Source organism: Sciurus carolinensis, chromosome 13 (assembly GCF_902686445.1).
Source record: "Sciurus carolinensis chromosome 13, mSciCar1.2, whole genome shotgun sequence".
NCBI lineage: Eukaryota > Metazoa > Chordata > Mammalia > Rodentia > Sciuridae > Sciurus > Sciurus carolinensis.
The window spans coordinates 56,258,815-56,273,292 of NC_062225.1; the positions used below are offsets into that span (position 1 = coordinate 56,258,815).

General features: G+C 45.8%; 1 protein-coding gene across 1 annotated transcript in view; it reads right to left on the bottom strand.

Moving 5' to 3' along the window:
- Epas1 (endothelial PAS domain protein 1) overlaps window positions 1-14,478 on the bottom strand; it is an 83,536-nt gene that overhangs the window by 31,022 nt on the left and 38,036 nt on the right. Inside the window, exon 2 of the mRNA XM_047522981.1 lies at window positions 8,099-8,289. Coding sequence (XP_047378937.1) covers window positions 8,099-8,289 — 191 coding nt within the window. The remainder of the gene's footprint in view (window positions 1-8,098; window positions 8,290-14,478) is intronic.

Sequence of the window (14,478 nt, forward strand, 5' to 3'; positions counted from 1 at the left end):
CACAGCTTGCCAGGGACTTGGAGTCAGTGTGCTATAACAATAGCAGTACCTGGAGCATTAGTAGTAATGGCCACGGCAATAGCCATAGATACAACAGTAGTCATAGCAGTAGGAACAGACATTTTAACAGCTGATGTATATTGAACAATTATTACATACTAGATATGCATTATTATTACATATTAGATAGCATTCTAGATAGTCTATACAGTGAAGGATAAAGTGGGTACTGTTCTTGATCTCATTTTACACATGAGGTTTATACATTTGCCCAAGGTTGGGAAGCTGGCAAGACCCAGAAGCTGAATCCAGAGGTCACATTCAACCCTTATAGGCTTTGGAATCAAATCAGTTTCTATTACTAGATCAGCCTCCTATTAGGCTATGTGTTTGAGCAAATAACAACCTCTTTGAACATCAGTTTCCTTTTCAGTAAAATAGAGAAAATAATTTCTATCTCTTTGAATTTCTAAGAATGAAATAAGTATGTAAAATGCCTAATATGGTATCACCAATTGTGAATTTTTCTCCTATCTTCTCCCTCTAACATATCATCAACATCCTCAGATTGCTCAAAGTCTAGATGGGAAACATATAGTACGTAGAGGTACAAAGCTAAATAAAAATTCAAGGGTGTCATAGCTGGGTGCCCAAGGAGGGGTATAGACAGTAGTGCTCTAGGGTTGAGAAGAGGAAGGGGTTGCTTCAGGGAGACGAGAGACAAATGTTCCAAAGAAGGGGATTTGAGCAGACTCATGAAAAAGAGAGGTTTGATTCTGTACAATGAAAAGAGAAGGGCTTTTTGAGCTAGACAGGGTTGGGTGAACACGGAGAAACAGAGCAAGCTCCCTCCCAGGATGGAGAAGAGGCCCAGTGGGTTGAAAAGGAGGATCCATGTCCCAGTCTCAGAGATGAAGTCCAGTGTCCCAGAGGGTCTCACCTTCCTGTCAAAGGAGAAGAGAAGTGGCAAGTCAAAGCATTGCTTTGAGGAGATGAACGTGGCCATAGCATGCAGAATGGTTTGGAAAAAGTGAAACTTGAGGTATGAAACAGTGAGAAAGCACATGCATTTTGTGGTTGCTGGGTGCAGCCTGCAAAATCATCTACCCTGTATCAACCACTTTGAGTACCCTGGCCTACCAAGGATACTTCTGCTCTCTGCAGAATGTAAACTCAGCCCTTGTCCCAGACCAAAACCCTTCTCAGACCCCAAGCCCCTTTTTGTTATCTCAGACAGCAGACTTTGTTTCAGCTTCCCTTCTCCTAGTTCATTATTTAATTCCAAACATATACATATAAAAATTTATATTCATCTAATACAAGCAAAACCAAGTATGCCTCCCTTGATTTATAGAACAAGAGGATTAGAGAGTAATTTGTCATGGGTAATAGTTAATACTCACTTAACTAAAAGGAGTCTTTCAAATGGAGACTCTTTAAAGGAGTGTGAAATGCAATTAGATTTACGAGCCACTTGGCAAGGAACACACCCTCTGCTGTGCGGTGCTGACCAACAGCCTTTCTGGAAGGCAATGGATTTATTTAAATGTCTTTTCTCTTTTTCTCTAAGCTCTTAAATGTAAGCTCAAGAAGAACAGATCCAAATTAGGAGATGTTCCTGCCAAGGGACTACCGTGGGACCACTAAGGACCAGCTATCTTTCAGGACACATGATCAGAGAACATACCAGAGTTCCGGATGCTGCCATTTCTGCAGGGGAACAGAGTAGTGCCTGCACAGAACAGATCAGCCTTCAGAGGCAAGAGTTGTGCTGTACAGGGCATTATCCTGGTGGCCTTCCCTCTATTTGCCAGATCGATGGGACACAATGCGGGGAAAGCCTCCTGTTCACACTCCAGTTCAGGCAGCCAGCCCACAGAGGGAGGTCACACAAGAATGACCTCACATCACACACGTACCTATACCTAGCCCCTGCTCAGTGTCTCTGCCAACTTATCTGTCCTTTGCCTGCTAACCAGTTGACCGGACCAAAGAGGATGCGCCCATGTTCTAGGAGTGAGGGATGCAGCTGTTGTTGTAGTTCCCCCAGGTCATGTTCATGAGGAGGGATGGTGATGGCCCTCAGTGCACACTTCAGAACCACCTGGAGGACTGGCTGAAACAAAGATTTCTGGGCCCTGGGCTGCTACATAATTTGTGAGGCCCAATGCAGAGGAAAATGTGGGAACTCCTGTTACATTATTAAGCCAATCTCAAGGCCCTTCCAAGTGCACAGCCCTCTAAGACAGAACAGGTCTCACACCTCTGAGGCTGTCCCTGAGGGGTCCCACACCCAGGGCTCCTGATCCAGTAGGTCTCAGATGGGACTGGGAATGTGCTTCACTACCAAGTTCCCAGATGACAGCAATGCTATTGCCCCAGGACCACACACTGAGGGCCATCGCCCTAGCTCCAGGCCCTGCAAGTGGCCCTGATGTGGGGAAAAAAACCAGTGTGGGCAAGGGATGATTGATTTGGGGAATGAGTGAGGAGAGGTTTTTAGCACACTGAAGTCACACCTGATAGATGGTCACCTTCTTCAGACTGCCAGAGGCCAGCCCTGTGTTTTCTGGCTTACAGAGAAGATTTTTTTTTTTTTTTCAATTTCTTTGATCTCAGTGGTAATACTGACTTCAAAATCTGGAGTAATCCCAAGACAACTTATTTGGGCTAACTAGGCCCAGAGGAAATAGTTCTGCTTAAAATTTCCTGTTTTTAACAGTTCCATTGCAGCCAAGCTGGTCTCCATTGTGCCCCGTGCACTTGCCTCCAGGAGGTGGCGAAATTGGCTTCAGCAGTGGTCTCCTGGCCTTTGGAGGGAAGGAGGGAGAGGGTGCTCTGGGGCCACAAAGGGAAACAGAACCTCTTGGAACTGAAACCACAATGGCTGGAGGGCCAGGAAGCCAGCAGGCTGGCCTGGGGGGACCCTGGGGCAGCAGGGCTCGGGCGGGGCCTCTTCCTTCTGTGGAACTATTGGCTCTCATGGCACCTGCTCATGCTCCAGGGAGCTTCTGAGGGAACCTGGCGGGGTCACTCCCAGCCTGGAGCTGGGAAGCAGACCCTTGCCTGAGGGCCAGGAGGCTCATGTTGTTTTCCTGCACAAGATTCCTTTGCCTTTGCCCGTGAATATCAGGTCTTCCCTGGTGCAACAAGAATATCCTAGTAAATGTCAGGCATGAGGAAAGATGAGCTTGTCACTGAACTTTTGTATGTCTGCCCCGTGCTAGGCACAAAGTCATCTGTCTACAAGTGTCACTATGCACTTTGTCCTGTCCTCAGGAGAATCAGGACAACTAAGAGACTAAGAGCAACCTTGTCCCTTGAAGAATCAACAGACTGGCGGAGAAGACAAAGACAGCTGTAAAGTCACACAACAATGAAGAATAAACCCTCAGTGTAGAATAAAGTAAGGAGCCCTCCACAGGTGCCAACTGGTTCTTTAAATGGTCTTGGGTCCTAGGTCTCAGTGACTTGCTTCCCTGGACCCTTCAGGGACAGTAGTGTAAGAGGTGTTCTGCTGACAGGGAGCATGCTCAGCTGGACAGGGGAGCACAAGATTCTTTAATGCTAAAAATAGCCCCAGTAAACAGGCTTTGAAGCCCCCCACAGCCCGGATATGTGCAGGCTGAGGTTTTGGAGCACTTTTTCCGGAGCACCGCTCATTTCCTTCAGGCAGCCCCGCCCATGTGGGGAGGGACACCAAAGGAGTTGGGCGTCTGGGGTGAGTGGAACAGGGTGGCAGAGCAGTCACCTCCTACCTCAGTCTCTGAGACCAGGCTGTCCCCATGGTTCTGCTGGTCAGAGTGCTGGCTACAATGCCCCACAGGGGTCCCTTTTCCTCTGGGAGTCCTACTCTGGGAAGTTCCGGGACTGCTTTGACTATTCTTAAAACTGTCCTGGTATGGCCTTCCTGCTTCAGATGTGCTTGGTACTCAGTTATCATTGCAGGGTCTTTCCTTTCAAAGGTTTTGCCTAATCTGGTTTCTATCCTCCAATCCTTCCAGCACATAGAGCCATCACTGTCCCCAGTTTGTCCTGGGTGTACTGACTGTAAATGCAGTGCCAATCAAGACACAAGGAAATCACCTGTCGGATCATCTGCCATCCCTTAGGCACTAACATAAGCAGGCTTGGGCCATCCACACCTTTGACCGAAGGTGTGTATCCTACCTGATCTTGCTGGGCTCCCAGTGAGTCCTGGAAGTCCACCACTGGAGATTCATGTCCTTGTTCTTTACATATCTGTTTATCCTATCTTCCCTGTACGTATTGCCTTTTAAAAGATGTAGCACAGGCTGGGTACAGCAAATACCTACAGACTCAACAGACTTCTTTGGTTTAAGTTAAAGGAATGATCTGAACAAGGTCAGTATTTCTAGGAGAGAATGTACGTTAGCTGCTCTTGCCATTAACAGCCTCACATGAATCAGCTCATTGGCCTCCTTCCAAACAGGACAGAAAAAGCCCTTGATTTGGAGTGGGTGGGGCTGTAAAAAAGTAGGGGTGAAAGCCAGGAAAAATAAGTCTGAAAGTGGGGCATATGAGGGCACCAGGAAGGAGTTCTATCTGCCTCCACAGCTTTGCTCTCTCTATCCCACTTTTCCTGCATGGAAGAGTCATGGTTACTTGGTTAAAATGACATGTTCCACATTTTAATGTCTTTCCCTTAGTGGCCTAGAGATCAGGAAATCATAATCTCCAGTTAAGACTACATCTTCACTGAGCAAGGGCCAATGAATCAAAAATAAATTGGACAGTTCTCTTTAGAAACCTGCTTTGTGTTGATCCCAGCTCTACTGAGAATGAATTTGATGTCACCATGTTCGAGTTTGGGGAAGCCCAAAATCAATTTTAGAGTAGAAAGAGCCTATTTTGTGTATTTACTGTTGTTTAAAGCCCTCAGAATGTAGAAGTGACCTCCTTTGGTCCTAGCTTGAGGGGCTCATCTTGAAAGAGGATTTAAGACAATCAAGTGGTATTTTCTCTGGTGTTCCCGTCAGAGTGTTCTGTCCTCAGCCCAGCGTGGAGCAAATATCATAAAGCTATTGTTTCAGTTTGCTTCCTGTGATACGAATCTCGATCGGTGGCCCCGACCCACAGCCTGAATTTCTCAACATTAAGGTTTCCTCTCCAACATTCCCACACACAACAGCCTACTGTGAAAATCAAAGGGAAGCATGTTACTAAGTAAAGAAGAAACTTTTCTAAAGCCAGACTTGGTATTTTTTAGCCTTTTGAACTTTGAGATATGCAACCAGCTATTTCCTATTATAAAGTGAGCCAAAATCAGTGCTTGCTCACCTTCATCAAAATGCTCAAATAATGAACTAATGATTTGACTTGGAAAAGCGTGGCAACTTTGCGTTTTAACAGAAACTGTTGAAAGGTGGGTATGAGGACAGGAAGGGTTTGCCCTGGGTTTTCTTTTACATCATGTCACCAGAAGCCTATTCTTATTACAAATTGATGTACTTGTTCATCTGATTTTTTAAAATTTCTAAATTACAGCTTATTGAGCAGGCTAGAGGATATGGCCTTTTTTATATCACCTTGTCCCCTAGCAACACTGCAGGTAAGGACCATTGTTGCCTTTGTGCAGATGAGGAAATTAAGGCCCTCCGAGAGGAGTATTTACAAGGCTGCAGAGAGAAAAGACAGTCACCCAGAGATTCCAACGCAGAGCTGTCTTCTCGCCAATTCTGTATTTCTTTCCATTATGCACCAAATACTAAAAGAGCAAACTAAGATTTAAAAAGAAAAAGAGCCTGTCTCACATACAATTTCTGAAAATGGTTTCAACACTGGTCCAGAGAATGTCTGACAGGAGATTGAGAGAGGCATGGAGAAAAGAGGGAGCTGAGAGCCATCTCCTCCTCCTCTGGTGGCGCTTGTTCTATGAGGGCTTCTCCCTCAAGGACATTGAATGGCCCAGAGTAGAAACTTTTTATCCTTTTCTGTCATTTCTTCCCTTGGGACAGAGAAGCCCAGAGCTGATGTGCTGAGGGTTCTGGTCAGTCTAGGGTTGAGCCTAGCCAGAAGGTAGGCAGTTTGTGTCCAAAATGCTCAGCAGCTTCTGAGCTAGGATGTGTGACATCCCGCTAAGGTCACTCTGGTCCTGTCTCCATGGGAGTGTCTAGCATGCAGGGGTTCACACCAGCACACATGGAGGCAGAGGGCCCAGCCCCCAACCTGGGACCCTAAAACAATCTCTGAACTACTGAGAAGGACAACTAGGCTTCCATGGGGGTGAGTACAGACACCAGGAGGGAAGACAGGAACAACTCTCTTCATGTGGAAGGATCCCCTGAGCACCCACCACTCAGGCCAGCCCTGATCAGTTCCTAAGTGTCTCCCTTTGACTTTGGTTCCATCCCTGAAGCCCCTCAGTCCTTATCCACATCTTTGTCTGACCAGGTTTGCAGAATCCTTCTGTGATCGCATATCTGCCTTCTCAAAAGGACTTGCATTCCAGGTACAGATTGACCAGGTGCTAAATATGTGTGAATTTCTATGCCTCACTGTCGGTGAAACAAGGAGAAACACAACAAATCCAAATGTAGTCAGAGAGACATCCTAGGACTGAGAGGCTCAGAGGCTCTCTGTTGGTAGAGGAAGGGGTGGTCCTGATGAAAGCAATGGTTAGTCTAGAGGAATTAAAGTCGAAGAGCAGAATTTCAGGTACCATGGCAGGGAAGTAGGGGTGTGGGAAGGGTCGCCACCTAGTCGTTAAATCTGCCACTGCCTACTCTGTGTCTACAGTAAGATGATTCCCCTACTACCAGACGCTGTCCTCAGCTTCCGGAAAAGGAAAGCATCTTTAAAAGAAAGAGGGACACAAGTGTCTTTCAACAGCATCCCTAGGATCCTTTCTTTTATCAGGCAATGCCAGCTTTGTTGGGCTTTGGCTCTTCGTTCCTTCTTTCTGGAGCGTCTGTGACTGAGTCTGCCATGGCCTTGCTTTGTTTGTAGAGATTGCCTCTCCCCTCAGCGCTCCCCCCACACCGCTGGCTCTTTTCCGAGACTGAGACTGCATATTCAGTTCCGCGACACAGGCTCACCCTCTAATCCTTGGGCCCTCTGAGTCCTGATTCTCCCCGCTGAAGGTCTTTCCCCCATATCCTTCCTGTGTTCGGGGCCCAGAATAGCACAGACTGGTCTGGTCTCCCTACCTCACACTGGATTCCCTCTGCTAGGGGCTTCTTTCCCAGAGTAGGGGCTTTATAATAGGATGGCAGAACCAGCTTGTCTCCAAGGTACCACACTCAAGCAGGAAAACCAAAAACGAACCACAAAAGCCCCCATCCTCCCTGACTGCCTCCTCCACACTGACCCCCTCGGATGCTGCCCAGTGTCCTTACAGGACAGACAGACTAGAGGAAATGGTCACATAGGATCTGGAACTGGAAAACTTCTCGGGCTGTCTCTTCCTGGTCAGGACCAACAGGAAATGGTTTTTGAAGAATGTAACTCTCTGAGAAAAAAGAATGTTCTGTGAACTATGAGTTACAGAGATACTAGGGAGGGTGAGAGTTTATGGGCTTGCTAGGGAGGATGACACATGAGATGGTCATTGGCCAGAGGCTCCCCAGTGGGAATGACAGCTAGGCCATTGTTCTAATTGGTTCTCACAGGCACCCTGTGCAGTAACCATGTTTAATCCCATTTTACAGGTGAGGAAGCTAAGGTTCAGAGAGGCCAAATGATGTGCTTGGCTGAACTGGCTAGAAAGAGGGAACAGATTGAATGGGCACACCACCATGCCTATCTGGAAGACAGGGGAAAAATGTTTTCTGCAGGCAGATGCAACAGAACGGGGAAGTCAATGAAGCCATTCTTGGTCTCCCAGTCCCCTCTCTCCCCGTCACTTCCGTTTGCTGGGTCCTGACCCTGTCCTCCTCCCCTAGCTGTATTCACATAGGTCATAGCTGGAGAGATGTCTGACATGAGGGAAAAGGACACTGATGCTGTGGGAGGGCATCTGCAGAGTGGGGTGTCTGAGAGGAAGGCTTCGCACTTCTAGCACCCTGGGGACTCCCGTGTGTAGGGACGTGCTGGCAAGGCTGGCCTCTGTGCCAGCTCGGGGACCTACCACCCTCACCTGAGGACAGGAGCTTGTGTGTTCTCAGGAAGCTGATGGCCAGGCGCATGATGGAGGCCTTGTCCAGGTGGGAGCTCACGCTGTGGGGCAGGGGCAGCTCGTGGGCCAGCTCGTAGAAGACCTCTGTCTCCTTGCTGCGCCGGCACCTCGCAGCATCCCGGGACTTCTCCTTTCTCCTCTCCGAGCTGCTCCTAAATTGAGAGACCAGGCGTTAGTCCTTAAAAGTTCACCATCACCCTGTCACACCCCTCGTCCAGGTGTGGCCAGGGACCCCCCAGAACAGTGCAGCCAGACTCTCCCGCAGAATCAATCCGGGCCCACACTGGTGGCTGGCAGCCTGCTGCCTACTGTACGTCGTTGGCTCTGCATGCATGGACGTTGGCATCTCCCCACCGCCTCCCTCCTCTGCCATTCCCATAGCATCCCACACAGCACTTCAATATGGGGAGGGTAACCACAAAGACTCGCCGATGAAGTGAACTAACTGGGAATGCCTTGGCCCTGGCCCTGGGTTATCTGGGAACAGGGGTCCATGTGTAGGGACGGGCAGGGAAGGGTGAAGAAGCTGTGGCCAGTGGCCCAGAGGTCAAAAGCTCTAGAGAACAAGATGAAAAACCATCTCGAGATTCTCTTTCTGGATAAGATACACTCAGAAAAAGTGAAGCCTCATATCCCATTTCATATCAGAGAGTGATTTCCACAGCAGAACTTGAAAATGCCCTCTAGCCCGAGAAGAACTGCTATCTAGACACACGTCAGCCTGGAGTCCCAAAGAGCACGCCTGTCAAGAGCTAAAAAAGAATGGGTGCAAAGATAAAATGCATTTTATCTCCAGACCCTGCTGCTGGATTAAGTTTCCAGTGCTCATTGTTGTCTTTGCCACAGCGTGGAGGAAGGAAAGATGATAGACACCAAAATCTGCCTCTTTTGAGAAGTCCTAAAGAAACCCTGGGTCTTTGAGTTCTAGCAAGTTTAAAAGCCAGAATGTCTAGGCTGGCATTCTAACTTCTCTGCTTGCTACCCTGGCGAGCTTCAATTATTTGAATAGTTTAGCTTCGGTTTCCTCATCTGTAAAATGGTAATAACTGCACACATTGCACAGGGTTATTGTGAGAACTAAATGTGATCATTTATTTATGTAAAATATTAGCACCAGGCCTATCCCAACTGTAAACAGCCACTGTTATAAATAAAATATCTGTCCGTGAAAAGATTAACAGGAGTAAAAAAATTCCAAAATGACATAGGACAATTCTATTTTCATAGAAATTTATATATTATATATTGTATTTCCTCTATATTATATAGGAAAATGTTCAGAAACATGATAAAAATAATAACTTATTAGAGTGATCACTGATTACTAGGTATTACCTGAAATAGTACTATATAAGCTTCTCTAATTCACACAGTTATCCTTGGAAGTAGGTATTGTCGCCCCTAAATTATAGATGAGGAAAGGGGCCCATAGAGGCTAAATAATTCACCTGTAGCTGTTAACAGGTAAATAGGGAAGTGGGGTTTTGCACTGAACAGATGGGCCCCAGAATCCAGGCACTTGACCAACAGTGACTTGCTGTCTCTCTTTCCTCAAAACTGTTAGCCGTTGCAGGGTAGTGGAGATTTTCTTTTCTTAGGGTTTATCTATATTTTCTTATGTTTCCATAAATAGCTTAAATTGTTTGTGTAGCAAAGAAGCTTGCTTTTTAATTTTTTAAAAAAGTGTTCAATGCAAGCTCAACCTCTCAAGGCCTCCATCCAATCAGCTCCATCTTGTTCACTCTCTGCTGCCTTCTGAGATTTCCCAAATGAGGGTTGCTTCTCTTTTTGTTTGGCTTTGCAGTCTGTTATCTGGGCAGAGAACTCATTTTGGGGGATTCACAGAGAACTCATTTTGACACATCTCTCAAACCCCTCAAGATTTGGGGCAGAAGCACTGCTTTGACTTTACGACAAATTTCATTTACAAAGACAGAACATCCAGCTCCCTGGATGGATTAAGCAACACACACTCAGACTGCAGGACAGCTGCTGACAGTCAGAATGCTCCTTCAGAAAATTGTGAAACTTTTTCTTGTCCTCCCTTTTCTGTTTAACTAACCCTCACTCCCTCCTTCCTCCCTGGCTTCCAACTCTCAGGACTCCTGCCCTGTACCCCATTCATCCCTCCTTCTCAGAACCTGCCTTAGGGTAGTTTCGCTTTTGTGACCAGACTTGAAAGACAGTTTGCATGTTAGTCCTTTGCATTTGCATTTTAATCCTGACTTTTGATGGGGAGCAGTTAAAGATTTTCAGGGACTGCGGCATAGGAAGGGAAGATGGAAAGGCGGTGGGATACTAACCTTGCATATACATCATGTGGCTGGGTCACGAGAGCCAGGTAAAAGGTATTGATGTCCACTCTCTAGCACTGACCCTCACATTTCCTGACACAAGCATCATCAACACACATCCCCCTCACTAGGGGCATCTAGAGAAGCCATCCCTGGGGAAGAGATCTCAGCACACTGCTTCCCTTCGCTGATGGCCATTGCCCCATTCCCAGAGAAGTGCATGCAAAGCAGAGGAAAAGCCCAGGAGGGAAGAGGGAATCTGGAGTCAGTGTTCCAACAGTGCAATGGAGCCCTGAGTCCTGCCATGCTCCTTCAACCACACCAACGGTAGCAGATACCTACTCATGTGGCTGCTGCTGCACCAAAAACCTTACACTCAGGACCTCTATATACTCTTCTTACCAACACAACTTGGAAGGTCTTGTTTGCACAACTTACAGATGTGGAAACTGAGACTCAGCCCTCTTACGTCACTTTCCCAACATCACAAAGCCAATGCCACCATGAGTCCTTGGGGGTTTATAGTCAAAGAGCAGACACATCGCAGTCCTATGATTCAGGTGCCCCCTGTCTAACTCCATCCTGGCAACCCTGGAGAGAGGGAAAGACACGCATTGCTAATGTCCCCATTTCAGAGATCTAGAAACTGAGATCCAAAGTAGGTTAAGTAACTGCCTGGGCAATCAAGTAACTAGTGGCAGAATTAGGGTTAGAACCCTGGTCTCCCTAGGTCAATGTTGTGTTTTTTTTTTTTAACTGCTTAACTGGAGGAGAGAGTGGTTTTAGCAAGAAATAAAGAAATGACAACATCTTAATATTTAGAAAAGGAAAGATTGAGAGCTTTAGGCAGCCTCTTGGTCTGAAAGTTATGCACTTGTTTTAGCTACCTTGTTTTTACAGTTGCACCCCAGGTCTAGTGTGACTTTAATTAGATTATCTCATTAACCTTAACACAGCCCAGAGATGTCTGTCTAATGTTGACTCTTGGAAGAACAGAGAAAAATCTGTAATACTGCAATATTTAATTAGCAACAATGAAGAATAAGAATAATTATCATTAAGGAAAAGGTAAGACCTCCAGCTGGTACATATGCACTTGGCTTCCCGCTACAGTCGCTATGGGTGGGGGGCTGGAGGCTAGGTGAAGTGTGTTGTCATACATTGCCCACAATTCTATCTAGCTATCTGATTTTGGACAATAAAATATATTCTCTGTGCTCTAATACCCTCATCTATAAAATGGTAAGAATCCCAGGTTTTATTTTGTCAGGATCAAATGGGATGAGTGTGGAAGCAGTAGAAAGTTCTATAACAATGGAAAGTATCATGGCAGATAATAATGACCCATTATCTGGCTAATCAGAGCATTAGTCACATTCAGACTTTGGCCATAATGCCTGTTTTTCATCACCAGATAAGCCATCTTGGGGAGGAGGGTCGCCTTGGCAGGTTGATACTGACCTATTCTTTGTGACACGTTGCTGAATCTTCTTAGGTCAGTGAGGTATTTCATTTCCTAAAATACTAGCCCTTTCTTTTCTCTTCCTAGAGGGATCCTAGAATTAATTGCAATAGATCAGATTTCTTCTCTGCATGTTAGAATTCGTTGGTTTCTCTTAAGAAGACATTTTATCCTAAATTTTGTAAGTCATTAGAAAAGGCTCTGAAATTGCTTACTCCAAATTGTTTTGTTTTTTTTTTTCCTCCTAAGTTCCTCCTCCTAGGCTTCTTGGTGGCTCTCTGGCTTCCACAGGGAGCTCCTACACAATTTTTGGCATATGGAGCACATGACCTAAATCTGGTCCTGGTTTACTACGTCCTTATGCACACACAGAAGTGTTTACAGTACCCTGCAGTTACTGGAGAGGAGTAAGGTATACGACTCCTTGTTCTCCAAGAATAGGCTGGCCAAAAGGGAGCCAACAACCTGAAATGTCTCATTAACCACAGAAATAAGCACAGCAACACACACTCTAGAGGGTTACAGGACAAATCAGGGCAGGCTACTCAGAGGAACCAGAGTTTGGTTGGACCTAGAAGGATCAATAACAATGCCCTTATAATGTTTTAGGGGTTCAGAAAGCACTGTTTTGCACAGTAAAATCTCATTTGATTTTCACAACAACCCTAAGAGACAGGAACTGTTGTCCCCATTTGATAGACAAGAATGTAAAGATTCAGAAATATTAAATGATTTGCTAAAAGATATCTCAAACCTAGTTGTTCTGGGTCCAAAATCAAAGGCTTTCCCACTGGCAGCAAGGAAACTATTTATTGTATGATTAGGGTATGTCCAGTGCTGTGTTAGATACTTTCCTACAAATCAGAGGCTGGTTTATACGATGAGAAAAAGAGGAAGGCTAAAATCTGGAAATGATCCAGTGATGGGGCAGAAAATGGGGCAGCTCTGCCTTGAAGTGACACCCATTCTCCTAGGAAAAGACCCAGACCCTTAGCGGAGGGTTCAGAGCCAACACTGGAGTTCGAACGGCAGTGAGGAAAAAGAAGAAGGGGAATCAGTGCTGTGGGACTTCGCAGAGGCAGCCCGTCACTGCAGGGCTGGTGTGTGGTGGGTGTTATCAGATGTGACTCCACAGTGCTCCATAAAAACAACCCTGTTACACTATCTAATCACACCACAGTTGAGGAACAAGCAGTTTCTGATTTGGGGTGTGGTTTTTTTTTTTTTTTTTTTTGGCCTTAAGGTTTTTATGCACAATTTTGTGCTGACTCTCCCCAAGTTGGAAACCCACATGACTCTGAACTATCTGATTCTGATGCAAGGAAGCAAACACTTTAGGACCAGTCAGTCAAAAGAGAAAACAAAACTGTCCAAGAAAATTGGCAGGCCCCGCAGTCCCTCAAGTGTCAGAGAAGGCCCCCGCCCCCATGGATATAGAAATCCAAAGATGCTCAAGCCCTATATATTAAATAGTGTAGCACTTACTTAGAACCTACAGATAACCTTCCATACACTTTAAATCACCTCTAGATTACTGAAAATGTCAATACAATGTGAGTGCTATGGGAATGTTGTTATACTGTGTTGATTAGGGAATAACAAGAAGAAAAAGTTTGCACCTATTTACTACTGACACAATTTTTTCCCAAATATTTTCAGTCTGTGGTTGGTTGAATCAGAGGATGTGGAACCTGAGAATATGAAGAGCCCACTATATGTGCTACTCATCCAGGAAAATCTTCTTTACCCAGAGTTCATGTAGCTTTTGGGTCACTGTTCCGAGCGTGGTTTGTGGATTCTGCTTGAGTCACTAATTGACCATAATCTGCTCTTGGTCAAGAGGGTCCTGGCTTCGAAACTCCAGGTAGACACAGCCTGGAGAGGTCCCAGATGTCATTAGCTATACCAGAGAGGCTGGTTGCTTAACTAGTTGTAGACTCCTGACCTTTAGAGTAATTAGGACTCAGATGCTTAATGACTGTGGCTATCAGGGTATCAAAGCCATATGCCCATTGCCCCATAAGGTTAAATGACTTAGAAGTAGAATGGATTTCAACAGGTCAGTGAGACAGACTGAAGTAATGAAGCCAGCTTGGATCAGTCTTCTGGGTGGTGGAGAAGTTCTAAGACTGAGCCCACTCACGGACGACTGTGAACAGAGGAAGCGAAGGTCAAATGCAATTGGGAAGGGCCTAGAGTCCCTTCGAAGGGGCTGTGTGACTTCAGCACAAGGGCTGCCTGATGGCGGCCCCATATTTGGCAGTCAGTTGGTTCACAGATTAAATTACAACAGAACCAAGGCCATGGTTCTCAATCATGGCTGTTCACTGAAATCAGCAAAGGAGCCTTAAAAAACTGGTGCCCAGAATTTCTTATTTGATAGTTTTTTTTTTTTTTCTTTCTTTTTTTTTTTTTTTTGCGGTGCTGGGGATTGAACCCAGGGCCTTCTGCTTGCAAGGCAAGCACTCTACCAACTGAGCTATCTCCCCAGCCCCCCTGATAGTTTTGATTTGATAGTTGATAGTGTAAGCTGGGCATCAGGAATTTAAAACTGGTTGTTGTTGTTGGTTTGTTTTGGTAGAATT